We start from the raw sequence: 16,134 nt of genomic DNA, 5'->3' as shown, positions 1-16,134 counted from the left end.
GACAGATTTCCACTACATAATGTAGGGTTTGTGGATACAGTTTATTTTTTTCTTCTTTCAGACCTACAATGATGAGTGATTTACCAAATTTTAAACCAGACATGGTGGGGACCAAATGCAGGGCAGTCAATTATCCTAAGATCTAGGGCCCTATTATGCGTGTCTTAAGTACCAGGTCTTATGACTTAACTTAAGACCTGGAGGCGTGGTCAATGCTGTTTGGCCACTCAGAATAGCCAAATGGCATTGATCACGCCTCCAGGTCTTAAGTTAAGTAATAAGACCTGGTACTTAAGACATGCATAATAGGGCCCCTAGACTCTATAGGGGCAGTATTATGCGTGTCTTAAGTACCAGGTCTTATTACTTAACTTAAGACCTGGAGGTGTGGTCAATGCTGTTTGGCCACTCAGAATAGCCAAATGGCATTGATCACGCCTCCAGGTCTTAAATTAAGTCATAAGACCTGGTACTTAAGACACATATAATACTACCCTATATGTGGAGAACCTCTAAGATGTTCTCCACATATAGGGTAGTATTATGTGTGTCTTAAGTCCTCAACAAGCCCTTTTTTGGGCTCTGATGGTAGATCCTTTCTTGGAACGGATGGGAGTACTGCATTAGTGTAATGACAGCCCTGGGCACTGGTCACACAAAGTCGAAAATCGCTGACTTGCATTTTCAAAGCGGTTCGCTCCTCTGAGGAATATGAGGGAGGGGAGGGTCTGCACAAAATTGATTACACTGCAGATACTCCGGTGAATGATGTACATCGGTTTAAAGGGCTTGGGTGGGCTGTGATGCATCCTGAAGGTCACAACAAAATATCAGAACTACCCTTTCTAGGAAATTAGACTGTGGCTGGGTTAGCCAATTAACTCGCCATTGCTTGTAATAATCTAAAAGCTAAGTGTATCAATGTGATCACTCCCTGGGAGCAAAAAAGAGATGTCCTCCCCATACTTATAGGCCTATACTTGTCCGAATATATGTCAAGGGGGCAACGCAGCCAGTAACACTTAGCATGGCAAAGGAGAAGACAAAATCAATATCCCTTAAAAGCCTCTCATTAGACACACACCCATTTGTTTGTGCAGAGCTGCCAGGGAAACCTGCATCTGGGAAGAGCTCCAGCGGCTTTTAAAAGCCAGCAACGAGCCTTTAGTGGCACAAGATGTGGTTCGTTGTACCTGCCTGTGTGCTTCTAAACCATTAACCCATTTAGGCCTGACGTCGAAATTTAAAAAATGCCTTTTTAAAATGTATTTTTTTCCCCTGAAAAACCTCATTTTTCTATATCAGTGGTTCTCAATATTTCATGTCAAGCACCCCAAAAAATATATGTAATTGGCCCCCACCCCCCATCTGAAAATATGTTGTTCCAGGGACCCCCCCCCCCCCCCAGAAGCAAAGATTTGAGTTAAAAATGTCCGCTCTTAAAGAATATATATTCAAAGATTTGCACTACATTTTTCCCGATTTTTCAAAAATAGCAGACCTACAAGCTCGCACCAACAGGGGTTCCCGCCCAAAATGGGTTAAGACTTTTACTTGGGCCATTTTCTCGTAGATGATGGCGTCTGAGGCACATTGAGCCTGTCATATGAAATGTACTATACATAAATAAACCTGACTTGAAGTGATTCTACCCTGCATCCAATCATTCTAGTTTTATCTGTCTTTATAGTTGTCAAATAAATTCTTTATTGGTCCGGGAGCAGGAGCTGGTGGTGTAGGGCAGTTATTACAAATTAACTCACAGAGAACGACCTGACGGTTATGGTAAACGTGACATAAAAATCACACAAAGTGAGGGGCGCTGTTACCACGGAAACGGTCAGTGGTGTGACGTCGGGCCACGACGTCACACTACCCTATAAAACCTGACGCAGACGATCAGAAAGTGCATTCCAGGATAAGCTCAGGAAGTTACTCAGAAGTGTTCGAGATTGACCTCAAGAAGTGTCTAGGAGATTCTACTCAGAAGTTCAACTCGAAGAGATTAACTCGAAGCGCCACGAAGTGAGTCGGTTCAGTAAAGATAATATATAATCATCATCACCAGTACAAAGAGAGGTACCTGGGTCAACATACTCCAGACTCAAGCATACATCTAGACTCCCTCCTACAAGCCTACACCACAGCCCTTTGACAGCTGCCTATATATATAGGAATATAGGGAATCGTCTCTACAGGCGCTCTTATCATTATACATCACCATACATCATCTCATGAACAACTGCATGTTGTGTGATCGGTTAGCCGATTTGCTCGTCTACATATGACATACATTTTCCCTTCATTGTCAAAGGCATTTATTTAATGATTGTGTTGCCACAAATTTACGTCGTATTTGAGGCACATAATATGACCAAATTTCTCCTTTCATCGTCAATGGCAAATATGAGACGTGTGGGGACAAAAGCTGTATATAGGAGGGGCTAGCGCCCCTCAAAAAGGGAAAAAAGCTGAATTGTAATCAATTTATAATATATAACATTATGATGAATGATTAGGATTAAAGGAGCATTCAGTGATTTGGGTGATTTGGAAAAAAACCTGGTCCACCCGGTAACAAGATGTGCACATGCACACGCTCTACAGTGGGGGAAGTACAACAGACCAACAGCACGTGCACCAATGACCGCCACACTCGATCATGATTGGAGGAAGGCACCTCTCATCTTGATTGGATGAAAGCTTTGCCACCCAAAGCCCAAACCGAAACTAGGGTTTTTTGACCCCAGGGGCTCACTGGGGACAGGGAGGAACTCCTTATATGGTCAGCACACTTTATAGTAGGGAGGATTATCAAAAAAAAAAGAAAAAAAAAGTGATAGTTGAATTAAGTGAAATCACTGAATGTACCTTTAATATGTTAAAAAAAATAATAATAATTTCATAATTTGTGCAGAATAGAACAGATCCCACAATAACCGAAACAAACACACAGTCTCAGTCATATGTACTGTAGTGAAAAGAAAGGTTTCTAATCGGCTTTTGAAAGTGTTATTAAGTGTATAGCGTCTCAGCTCCACAGGGCAGGCAGGGTGATCCGTTTACATCCGGAAGATACAGGGGGCAGCCTTCACCTGCGATCCATTTAGTATGAGGGAATGGATGGAAGAAGACCACTGCCTGTGGGCCCGAGAGCTCTCGCTGGTTCTTATGCAATGAGTATGTCTTTTATATACTGAAGCACAGTCCTATATGGTCCAATTTACCTCTTGTGCAGTTTTATTAGCAGCATGCTAATGGACTGTGGGCCTATTCCTCTCACTTGATTTAACCCATTTTGACCTGAGATCAGATTCTAAAAATGTCTTCTACATCCTGACGGTTTTCTGAAAAAGCTATGTTTCTATGTCAGTCGTTCTTCGACTTTTCAAAAATAGCAGACCTACAAGCTCGTAGCGCGCCACTCGGTGGCGCGCTATGAGCTTGTAGATCTGCTATTTTTCAATAGCTAAAGCATAACGTAATGCTAAGGGGTTCCCGCCCCAAAATGGGTTAACACGTTTGTGGCAGAAAGTAGTGGCGTAAAGTAACTTTTGAGGTATTTGTAATTTAGTCGAGCATGTCCAATTTTCAGTACTTTTACTTCTACTCCACCACATTTCACATCAGAGACAAATATTGTACTTTTACTCCACTACAATTATATGAAAACTTTAGTCACTAGTTACTTTGTAGATTGCGATTATTATCACTAAACAATTACATTAACCACTTCAGCCCTGTATACATTTCGGCCATTTGAAAAGAGCAGATCTACAAGCTCACAATGTGACCCATTGTAAGCTTTGTGACATACATAGTGAGTACTTTCTACTTAAGTAGCCTACATTTTGACGCCATTACTTTTGCTCAAGTACGCTTTGAATTCCGGACTTTTACTTGTAATGGAGTAGTTCTACTTTGCAGTATCGATACTTTTACTTAAGTAAAACAATGAGTACTTTTTCCACCACTGCAGAAAGGCAACATGGGGGCGGGGGGGGGGGGGGGGGGGGGGAGAGCCCAGGCAAATCCTAGTCATACAGCCATAAAATGATCCAGAATCAATACCTCTTGCAACTGGTTGGGATTTTTAAAACATTTTGGTGTTTTAAACATTGTTATAATTTAGCTATTGAAAAATAGCAGATCTACAAGCTCATAGCGCGCCACCGAGTGGCACGCTACGAGCTTGTAGGTCTGCTATTTTTGAAAAATCGTGAAAATATTTTTTTCAGAAAACTGGAGGATTCAGAAGATTTTTTTTTTAATTTCGAGGTCAGGCCTAAACGGGTTAATTAGGAGCTGGCTCAAAGTTTTACTTTCTGTAACCTCCATGGCTCGCAGCCATTAGTGGACAACTCCTGGAGCATCACGGGTTGAGGCAGTGCAGCTGAGGTACAGGTTGGCTTCAAGGAAGGGCTGGAACTCAAAAGGCGGGACTGAGTCCTAATGTGGTTTTCTGAGACAGACAGTGTATAGCTTGTGTGATTAACACGTATAGTGCTGTTTCTCAGGGTCTTGTTAACACTTAGTCCGCTAGCATTTATTGAAAAATTAGGATCTAATTCACACCAGCATTTTTTTAATTTGAGCTCTTATTTTGAAAATCCGCATTTCCGGTCCACTAGCAGTAGACATAACCTAGGAATCTACACGGAGCTGGGCAGGCCTTGTTTACAATGTGAATCCAGACCGGAGCTCTGGAGAGCTCCACATCGTCGGCTCTGTGCCGTCAAAGAAACGTTGTTTTGACCAAAAATGCCATCTGGGACAAGGAATAGGAGATGCAGGCGATTGAAAGAAAGGGATAGAATGAATTTCTTATGGTGCCGATGATCTAAGATGGGCGACGGAGTCTTGTGACAACAACAGCTAGCTACCCGATGCTAACGTAAGTAGCATTATGGCTCGATCGACCGAATGCACTATAAAAGCGCAATTGACAAAGGTCTTCGACAATGGCGGTAAGCGTTAGTATCAAGATTAGGCTTCAATTGACAAAGGACTTCGGCAATGGCGGTAAGCGTTAGTATCAAGATTAGGCTTCAATTGACAAAGGACTTCGGCAATGGCGGTAAGCGTTAGTATCAAGATTAGGCTTCAATTGACAAAGGACTTCGGCAATGGCGGTAAGCGTTAGTATCAAGATTAGGCTTCAATTGACAAAGGACTTCGGCAATGGCGGTAAGCGTTAGTATCAAGATTAGGCTTCAATTGACAAAGGTCTTCGACAATGGCGGTAAGCGTTAGTATCAAGATTAGGCTTCAATTGACAAAAGGACTTCGGCAATGGCGGTAAGCGTTAGTATCAAGATTAGGCTTCAATTGACAAAGGTCTTCGACAATGGCGGTAAGCGTTAGTATCAAGATTAGGCTTCAATTGACAAAAGGACTTCGGCAATGGCGGTAAGCGTTAGTATCAAGATTAGGCTTCAATTGACAAAGGACTTCGGCAATGGCGGTAAGCGTTAGTATCAAGATTAGGCTTCAATTGACAAAGGTCTTCGACAATGGCGGTAAGCGTTAGTATCAAGATTAGGCTTCAATTGACAAAAGGACTTCGGCAATGGCGGTAAGCGTTAGTATCAAGATTAGGCTTCAATTGACAAAGGACTTCGGCAATGGCGGTAAGCGTTAGTATCAAGATTAGGCTTCAATTGACAAAGGTCTTCGACAATGGCGGTAAGCGTTAGTATCAAGATTAGGCTTCAATTGACAAAAGGACTTCGGCAATGGCGGTAAGCGTTAGTATCAAGATTAGGCTTCAATTGACAAAGGTCTTCGACAATGGCGGTAAGCGTTAGTATCAAGATTAGGCTTCAATTGACAAAAGGACTTCGGCAATGGCGGTAAGCGTCAGTATCAAGATTAGGCTTCAATTGACAAAGGACTTCGGCAATGGCGGTAAGCGTTAGTATCAAGATTAGGCTTCAATTGACAAAAGGACTTCGGCAATGGCGGTAAGCGTTAGTATCAAGATTAGGCTTCAATTGACAAAAGGACTTCGGCAATGGCGGTAAGCGTTAGTATCAAGATTAGGCTTCAATTGACAAAGGTCTTCGACAATGGCGGTAAGCGTTAGTATCAAGATTAGGCTTCAATTGACAAAGGACTTCGGCAATGGCGGTAAGCGTTAGTATCAAGATTAGGCTTCAATTGACAAAAGGACTTCGGCAATGGCGGTAAGCGTCAGTATCAAGATTAGGCTTCAATTGACAAAGGACTTCGGCAATGGCGGTATAAGTGTTAATGAACGAGGGAGATCAGCTGGAGAATCAGAGCAGCAGCAGCAGGAGCACTGCTGTGTTCGCTGTAGGCCTACTGCACGGTTGTGATGAAAAGAGCTCAGCCCGGAAAGGCAAAGTTCTCCATAGACTGGTCAATCTTCGTTCCTATTGTCACCTAAATGGTCATGAAATGTGGGTGGGTCATCATGACCGAAAGAATAAGATCACGGATACAACAAGCGGCCAAAATGAGTTTTCTCAGACGGGTGGCTATAGAGCGTCGCAGTCCCGCCCCTTACCATGGACCAGGAAATGAATCCCAATGCATTTTTCCCATAGACATTTCGTAAAGTATTTATTTAAAGACCTTTTAAGCGTCGTACGAAGCCAACTCGAGTCGTGACAAATCATGACAACACACACAATATTTTGGACCAAACAAATAATTACATAGAAGAAAAACAACAAAAAAAGTGTTGTAACCTGCCGTTTTTTTCTTCTTTCTAATTATTTTTTCGGCCCCAAAAATTGTGTTTGTTGTCATGATTTGTCACGACTCGAGTTGGCTTTGTCCACGGCGTAAACGTCTTTAAATAAATACTTTCTGAAATGTCTATGAGGAAAATGAACGGAGAATCATTTCCTGGTCCAGGGTAGGGGGCGGGACTGCGACGCTCTATAGTGTCTCCCTTAGGGATAAGGTGAGAAGTTCAATCATCCGCTGCTCCTTTACAGATTCAAACGTCTGGATGCCACTACACTTAAAGAAGTAGAGCACCCCCCCCCAAAAAAAACAATCTTATTTTCAATGAATAACTCACTCCATGAAGCCATGAATTCATGGAGATTTGTTTTATTTTTGTCGCATACCTTAACCAATAATTATTAACACAGCTTCACAAAGTCTTCATGAGGTGTAATTGATAGAAAATAAGTATTTTTTGGGGGGGGTGAATTACTGCTTTAACCCATTTTGGGTGGGAACCCCTTTTGGTGTTAGCATTATGTTATGCTTTAGCTATTGAAAAATAGCAGATCTACAAGCTCATAGCGCGCCACCGAGTGGCGCGCTATGAGCTTGTAGGTCTGCTATTTTTGAAAAATCGAAGAACGACTGACATAGAAACATGGCTTTTTCAGAAAACTGTCAGGATTTTTAGAATCTGATCTCAGGTCAACATGGGTTAAAGGGATATTTCACTTTCAATTAAAATAAACATAAAAAACAGAAGAAGAAAAATATATACAGTAAAACGCATTAGAAGGTCCTTCTAATGTTTGAGGGGGCTGTGATTGGATTCAAACTTGGGTCCTTATACCATACTCACAGGGAGCAGTCTGTGCACTGACCACCAGGCTCCCTTCTCAATCATTACATAAGTCAGTACAATATTGCTCACATAAATATTGTCTGCCTTCACAACAGTAAATACATAAATATTGATATCATTTTGATCACGTTAAAAAAACGCATTTCAAGCGACCAGAGGCCTCTTATTAAATAATGAGTCATTGCAGATTCACCAATCGTGGTTGATCAAGAACATGGCTTATTGGCTTTGAAGGGTAGCAGATCTACAAGCTCTCTAGATTTATTTTTTATAGTATTATTTGCCCGAGTCCCGTGTTCGGAGTTCTGCTCTGGTTCCGGTCATTTTCTGGGGGGGCACTGGGGGCCACGCATTAAAAGTAAATTAATTCACAAAACTAGCGTCATTTGTATTACCTATATATATATTTTTTAAGATATATTTTTTGGCTTTTTATGCCTTTATTGATAGATTGATAGTAGACTGACAGGAAATGGGGAGAGAGATGGGGGGGAAGACACGCTGCAAAGGCCATCGGGATCGGGAGTCGAACCCACGGCACGCCGTTAGGGTGGCCCAGCAGCCTAGGTGCCCAGACGGTTGAGCTAACCGCCCAGGCCTGTATTACATATTTCTACCATTTAGTGCAACATTTTTGACCCCTCTATCACACAACTATGTTTTCTGTGTCCATATCACTACGCCCAAAAAATAGTTCCATGTGATAGAGGGGTCAAAGTTGAACGAAAGTACATCTTGATAACAATACTCTAGAGATGAGTGCTGATTTGCGTGAGCTTTGGACAAAATCTGTAAGAGCAGTTGCAAAAAGTGTTTTTTTTTGCGGCTTTCGCCTTTATTTTATATTTTTTTATAGAGGGACAGACAGACAGTAGGCTGACAGGAAATGGGAGAGAGAGATGGGGGAGTGACATGCAGTAAAGGCTGTCGGGATCGGGAGTCGAGCCCGCGGCACACTGCCAGGCTCGGGCTACCGGCCAAGGTGCCTGGACCGCTGAGCCACGGCCCAGGCCCAAAAAGTGTGTTTTGACAAAACTGGCATGATCCAAGAACACAGGGAAACAATTTTGTTTTTTACCATACGACCTACTATAACTTCAAGAATTATACATGAAGCCAATTTAAAAACGTTTAGGTGGAGGTTCTTCCTATAGAGGGTATGCACGTGACATCATCAAACCCGGAAGTTATGCAGGAACGCCCACTGAGTGGCAAAAAACTACTTTCTGGCCTTGACAGCCCATGCATCCAAACAGAAAAGTCCTATTTGATTGTATTAAACAACATTAAACCATGTTAAACTCACTTTGCATGTTGCTTTGCCACTCGATTTGCCACTCGATGTGCCATTCACTTTAAGCATGTGCATACCCTCTATAGAGCGTCACAGTCCCGCCCCCTCGAGAGACCCGGAAAAGAAATCCCCGTTCATTTTCCTCAGACTTTTCAGAAAGTATTTATTTAAAGACGTTTACGCCGCGGACAAAGCCAACTCTTGTTGTGACAAATCATGATAACAAACACAATGTTTTGGGCCAAACAAAGAATTAGAAAGTAGATCATTTGTTTGGTCCAAAATATTGTGTTTGTTGTCATGATTTGTCACGACTCGAGTTGGCTTCGTACGAGTCTACGACGCTTAAAAGGTCTTTAAATAAATACTTTTTGAAATGTCTATGGGAAAAATGCATTGGGATTCAGCGGGACTGCGGCGCTCTATACTACCGGGAGTATGCATGCAAGGTTTCACAGTAGTGATCATTCCAGTGGTGCTGGACATGAGTTGTTCACAGAGGGACAGAGTTGAAACCATACAGTGATTGCCTTCGGGCGTTCGACCTGGTGGAGATAAGTGAAAACTGGTTTTAATCCTGTTCCCTTGGATCACCACGTTCTTAAATAAATAACAAATATGATGTAGAATAAGTTTATGAGAGGATTGAAAGTCTTTCAAAATGTAATCTCCAAAATTGTCATGTTTCCCCCCCCCCCCACCTTGCTTGGCCTTCCCACAGAATCTGTGATTGAAACTAGATTCAGTCATCGCTATTTATTGTTCCTAAAAAAAAAGAGAAAAAGACTCAACTGAGAAATGAACTAATAAATATAAAGTAAGAGCGTTCATTTATTTATTTTTGGGACACAAACACGCAAATATATTTTGATCAGTAGTCATTCTGTCACTTTTATATTTTGGTTAAAGTTTTGCCATTATACAGCGTTAAGGTCCCTGCACACATGTAGAGCGTTTTTTCCGTTGTTTTTTGCGAAAAAAACGCGTCCAGTGTGCAACCACCTTTATTGTCCTCAGCCATGTCAAAATGTACAATAATTGTTATGTGCTAAATCAGTGGTCCTCTTATTTCCCCAAACAAAAACACAATAAACACCAAAAAGATGAACCAAAAACATGAACTTCATTTAAGAAGTAAATTATACAACAGAAGGAAATCAATAATTTAAACGTCAGGGGTTGCTTCTATTAAATAAAAAACACTAACACACAAACAAAGGAATGTAATCACAGACGTAAACACATAAACCACCAAAAATACAGTAGCATGATATTACAAGTATAGCATACAGTATGATATTTTGCACATAATGGCTTATCCGTGGCCTGCGGGCCCGAACCTCTGGTACAGAATACAAAGCGGAAAATGTGGCGCTTTATCTTGCTCGGCGTCATTTGTTCTGACATCACGTCACTTTGCGGTGCGTTGATCAATCGGCGTGTTCAAGTTCCGGTACCCAGCATTGGCCGAGTTATTGCGTGAGTAAAAATAGCCTCTCTTCTTCCCCCACTCTCGCTCTCTCTCATGCTGAACTCTGGTCTAATGTCATGTCACACTAGGGCATTCACTTCTAGTCATTTTTACTAGTTGACTAGTTGCCTAGTTTACTAGTCGACTAGTTGTTTAACTACCTATTATGTAAAAAAAATAAAAAATAAACGTTCTTTTTTTTTCTTCTTATCAACTAGTCAACTAGTACCAACAAGGTCGACTAGTGGATTTTCTAGTCGACTAGTAAACTAGTCGACTAGTTGCTTAATGCCTAACACACCTCTTCCCATCCCTTCTCTGTCTCTATGACAAATAGAGCTCTGGGTGCAGGACGTCTAGTCTAGTGTATGGATGAACTTTGTGTCAAATATAGTGGATCATCATTCACTATACCATCACTTCCCGGAATGGCCACAATGTATTCTTTTGAAGAAAGGTACATTGGTGTTCAAATCTATGATTTCTGATTACAGTGCAGTATATACACCGTATATCGCTGTATATAACAAGCGATAAAGTTCCAGAATAGAGGGTATGCGCGTGACATCATCATCAAACCAGGAAGTTATGCAGGAACGCCTACTGTGTGGCAAATAACTACTTTCTGGCCTCGACAGCCCATACATCCACACAGAAAAGTCCTATCTGGTTGCGTTAAACAATATTAAACTCACTTTGCATGTTGATTTGCCACTCGATGTGCCATTCACTTTAAGCATGCGCATACCCTCTATATTGGCACTAATATTGCATAAATTATTCATTCCTATAAAAAGCTCAGACAGACCACCGGTCTGCGTTTAAATACTATTCAATTAAAATAATGAATCTTGGAAGTTCTGAGTTGAGTATAGGTTAGAATTAGTCACTCAGTCAGATTGCTGCACACTTCAAAAAGCTACTTTTACATAACCAGATGTACGGGTAAGTATTGTGTGTTAGGCAGGGAAACCCATTCCCGCCCACTGCAGAAAATGTATGAATACGCCTATATATGGGCCTATCGGATTTGTTTATGGTTATGTCTGAGTGAGACTGAACGCTGGCCTTCCTCCCCAGTAGTCAATTTGGGTCATTATTAACCCATTCTGGGCGGGAACCCCTTTTGGTGTTTTAACTAAGCATTATGTTATACTTTAGCTATTGGAAAAATAGCAGATCTACAAGCTCATAGAGCTACGAGCTTGTAGGTCTGCTATTTTTGAAAAATCGTGAAAATGCGCCTCAAATCTTTGAATATATTCTTTCAGAGTGAATGTTTTTAACTCAAATCTTTGCTTCCGGAGGGTCCCTGGAACAACATATTTTCAGATGGGGGTCGGCGGCCAATTACATATAATCTTGAGGGTCCTTGACATGAAATATTGAGAACCACTGATATAGAAAAATGAAAAAATATATTTTTTTTTAATTCCGACGTCAGTCCTAAATGGGTTAATTAGTGTGGTTGCTATAGGCCAGTTGGTTCTCAAACTCTTTCAAGTCAAGGACCCCCAAATTGACACTCTTTAGCCTGCGGACCCCCATTAGAAAAGATATGCCAAGGACAGTATAGAACACCCATAATAAGAGAAGATTTCTACGGCTCTATAGCAGTGATTTTCAACCATTTTAATTTCAAGGACCCCCGTGAGTTTGTCCTGAATTAGGCTATACGGTTCCCCCATTTCTATCTCCGGGACCCCAATGTATTTATTTGTAAAATCAAAGTTAATTTAACTCTGAGAGTGTACAAATGTACACTCATTTGTACACTCCATACCCATTTGCTTCCTAACTATCATTTAGCTGGGCAACACAAAAACTTAAATTCACACAGGTGTTTCCCCGGTTTAAACGGGGGAACCCCTTTTGGTGTTATAATTTAGCTATTGAAAAATAGCAGATCTACAAGCTCATAGCGCGCCACCGAGTGGCGCGCTACGAGCTTGTAGATCTGCTATTTTTTTTAAATCGTGAAAATGTGGCACAAATCTTTAAATATATATTCTTTCAGAGCCAAAGTTTGATCGTTGCTTCTGGGAGGGGGTCCCTGGAACAACATATTTTCAGATGTGGGGTCGGCGGCCAATTACATATAATCTTGGGGGTCCTTGACATGAAAATGTTTGAGAACGACTGACATTAGAAACATAGGGTTTTTCAGAAAACTGTCAGGATTTAGAAGGCATTTTTGTAGAATCGTTCCCAGGTCAAAATGGGTTAATGGAAGAAAAAAAAAGAATAAAAGCATTGACGTGGGACAGGTGTTGGTTGAGCTTAATGAGAATATGTTACCTGTATTATAACATATAGGCGTATCAAAATACACGCAAGCGCGGAGCGATGACGGCACCATCTGGATCTCACAGGTTGGAAGAAAGACAGGAGCTTGTGAGATACAGATGTGTTTGATTAAACTCCAGACACTGTTCATTGGCATAAAACATCAATCATCATGGACACATACTTACTTCATCTTTCTACGTGCCCGGTATCTGTCTACCACAGCAGCTATAGAGTCAAAGCAAATGGACTGACAACAATTGCAACGAGCTCACATTGTTAGGAGAGGCATTTTTGCTGTTGCCATTTCTTTGAGTGTGAATGAGGTTAAACCATTTTGACCTTGGGAACGATTCTACAAATGGCTTCTAAATCCTGACAGTTTTCTGAAAAACCCTATGTTTCCATATCAGTCGTTCTCAAACATTTTCATGTCAAGGACCCCCCAAGATTATATGTAATTGCCCGCCGGCCACCCATCTGAAAATATGTTGTTCCAGGAACCCCCCAGAAGCAAAGATTTGAGTTAAAAACGTTCGCTCTGAAATAATTTATATTCAAAGATTTGCACCACATTTTCACGCTTTTTCAAAAATAGCAGACCTACAAGCTCGTAGCGCGCCACTCGGTGGCGCGCTATGAGCTTGTAGATCTGCTATTTTTCAATAGCTAAATTATAACATAATGTTTAAAACACCAAAAGGGGTTCCCGTCCAAAATGGGTTAAATGGCAAAACTCTCAACTTTAATCTTGGGAGTCTTGTATTTACGATCATCACCTTGATGTGGTGGTTGGCCCCGCTTTCTCACTGCTTCACATTTCAATGCATCTCTGTGACGATTAAGGGTCTGAGCTATTACACCGGCCTGGAGCTTCAAGGTACAGGCACACATTGTATTGCTAGACATTCTCTTCTCTTCTCTTCTCTTCAATGCTATACCTTCTGTAAATATCGCAGTAAGAAATCAGTACAGAATTGGGGGAGAAAAGCTGCTAAAGTTTCTCACATCTGATTTGATGCCTATAGTAGCCGGTGCTGCAAGATGACGAAGCTGATGAATGTTAAAGGACCACTTCACCACTTTTCAACTTCTCTTCCTATAATTGGTCCTAACTAATGTTCATGATAAAATACCACAATTTTTTTCTATTCAGTCTGTGTCTCATAGGAAGGCTGTGGGCAGTTCAGAAACCCGTCCACCAGTGAATCGAAGCTAATAGAAACTTTTCCTGAAAAGTTGCAATGCAAAAGTTGAAGCCATCGTTCTCACGATAATACAAATCTAAATATATTTTAAAACAAATCTTGTTTAAAAAAAAATCTGCCTAATGATGATGTCACTGGTGGACGGGTGTCCGAACTGCCCAAAGCCCTCCTATGAGACACAGACTGAGTAGAAAAAAATGGTGGTGTTTTATTATGAACATTAGTGAGGACCAATTTTATGAAGAGATGTTGAAAAGTGGTGAAGTGGTCCTTTAAGCCCAATATTAATATATACACCAAGCCTAAATATAAAACGACACATTTATGTTCAAATAGATCTCACTGTATACTGTACATCCCTGAGGAAATCCTTATCCCACCGTTAGGGAAAAATGCACCATCAAAAAATAATGCATGGATCCGTTGGTGTCATTTCATTTTTTTATTCTGACCAGTTCCTGCTCTTTGATCTGCAAATAAATGAACAACATGAAGAATCTTCTAATCCAGGACATGCTGAAGTTGACTTCACCTTTTTTGGAAGATGATCGGTTCCCTTCGGTTAGCCACGTGTGTCCCGTCAGTGTCTTGTTGAGGAAGACGCTGAAACCTTTAAGCCTATAACTGATACTGTGTGAGCCAAAGCCCTGCGCTCATACAGGACCACCATGAGCCCATGGCTTGGGCTCATACAGTATACGGATTAGGCATTACTTGTTGCGAACGCCAGTGAGCCTTTACTATGAGACCCAGCAGAACATGTCTGTCTGTCTGTGTGTGTGTGTGTGTGTGTGTGTGTGTGTGTGTGTGTGTGTGTGTGTGTGTGTCACGCTGTAACACCACCCGCCCGCCACCAGAGGGCGCAGCTGTATCACACACAAAAACACACGCGCACACACGTGGAAAAAAAATTGAAAACTTAAAAAAATAAAAATAAAAAATAAAAATAATGAAATAATGAAAAAAGAAAAAAAAACGTAAAAAAAAAGACGTAAAAAAAAAGAAATTACAAAAAAGAGAACAAAAAAAATGAATTAAAAACTTAAAAAAAAGGAAAAAATAACTGTGTGTGTATGTGTGTGTGTGTCAGACTGCCACAACAGCTGCGTTCGCTTCCCACGTTCACGCGTCTTACTTGTTAACATCTCTCCAGATAAAATGCCTATTTCTTTCTAATAATCACGGAAGGTCTGTCAGACGACCCTTATGACTTGCCGGAACTGTGGCCTTGCTCCACCGTGCTGAAGAAGAGGCACACGCCGGCGGTCAGCAGAATATGCATGGCCTCGTACAGGAGTTTGGGCGAGAACACGCTCCAGATGAACAGGTGGTATCGCAGGGCCGTTATCAACAGGATGTAGGCCGCCACCGGCACGGACCTCAGCAGGGCCAGGCAGTAGCAACCGTGGGCCATCATTACCGGGCTCCTATAGAGAGAAGAGGACGGGACGGGACCGTGTTAGAACTTTCAGAACTTTATTGGGAGGATATGGCCCCCTTCAGATGCAGCATCTCGTTTTAGCCCATTTTGGCCTGACGTCGAAATTAAAAAAAAATCTTCTAAATCCTCCAGTTTTCTGAAATAAATATTTTCACGATTTTTCGAAAAAATGGCAGACCTACAAGCTCCGAGCTATACACATAACTACAACATTACATACAGTGCAAGTACACAGTACAAACACACATAGGTGCAACATAACATACAGTAGAAATCCACAAGACATACGCATAAAGTTAGCTTGCATCAAAATGCGTCACATTGTGAAGAGTTTTGAGCTTGTATTATTTCCCTCTATTTAAAAAAAATGTTCAACGTACAGTATGTGAACCTTTTTCAACATGGAAATGATCGTGGCGATTATTACGATTATACGCAAAGGTTTTATTGCGATTGTCTCAATTATTATATCATAATTGTGACAGACAGGCCTTGTTACGGTGCTGTACAATAACAAGTCGACATTATTCCGATATGGCTTTTATTCAAAAGAACCAAAAGATTGTTGCCCCAAGGGCATTCACAGCAAAACCTTTGCTTTTGTTATTCATATCAGCGATGAGAAAAGCAAGAGTGGCATATTAGTCAGTGATCGTCTAGTCAAGGCCATGCTTTGAGGCTTCTTGTGTCATACTCTCCGCGGTCTCAAGGTTCAATGCCGACCATACTTTAGCCCATTTTGACCTGAGATCAGATTCTAAAAATGTCTTCTACACATCCTGACAGTTTTCTGAAAAAGCTATGTTTCTATGTCAGTCACACGCACACACGTGGAAAAAAATGAAAACTTAAAAAAATAAAAATAAAAAATAA

General features: G+C 41.2%; 1 protein-coding gene across 1 annotated transcript in view; it reads right to left on the bottom strand.

Moving 5' to 3' along the window:
• Positions 1-14,899: 14,899 nt before the first annotated feature.
• Positions 14,900-16,134, bottom strand: part of pigg (phosphatidylinositol glycan anchor biosynthesis class G (EMM blood group)) — a 130,254-nt gene continuing 129,019 nt past the window's right edge. Inside the window, exon 14 of the mRNA XM_079508489.1 lies at positions 14,900-15,247. Coding sequence (XP_079364615.1) covers positions 15,025-15,247 — 223 coding nt within the window. The 3' untranslated portion in view covers positions 14,900-15,024. The remainder of the gene's footprint in view (positions 15,248-16,134) is intronic.

The sequence above is a fragment of the Electrona antarctica genome (assembly GCF_951216825.1).
Source record: "Electrona antarctica genome assembly, chromosome: 1".
Classification (NCBI taxonomy): Eukaryota; Metazoa; Chordata; class Actinopteri; order Myctophiformes; family Myctophidae; genus Electrona; species Electrona antarctica.
The sequence above is the reverse complement of the archived record's forward strand: the minus strand, read 5'-3'. Positions and strand labels throughout refer to the sequence as shown.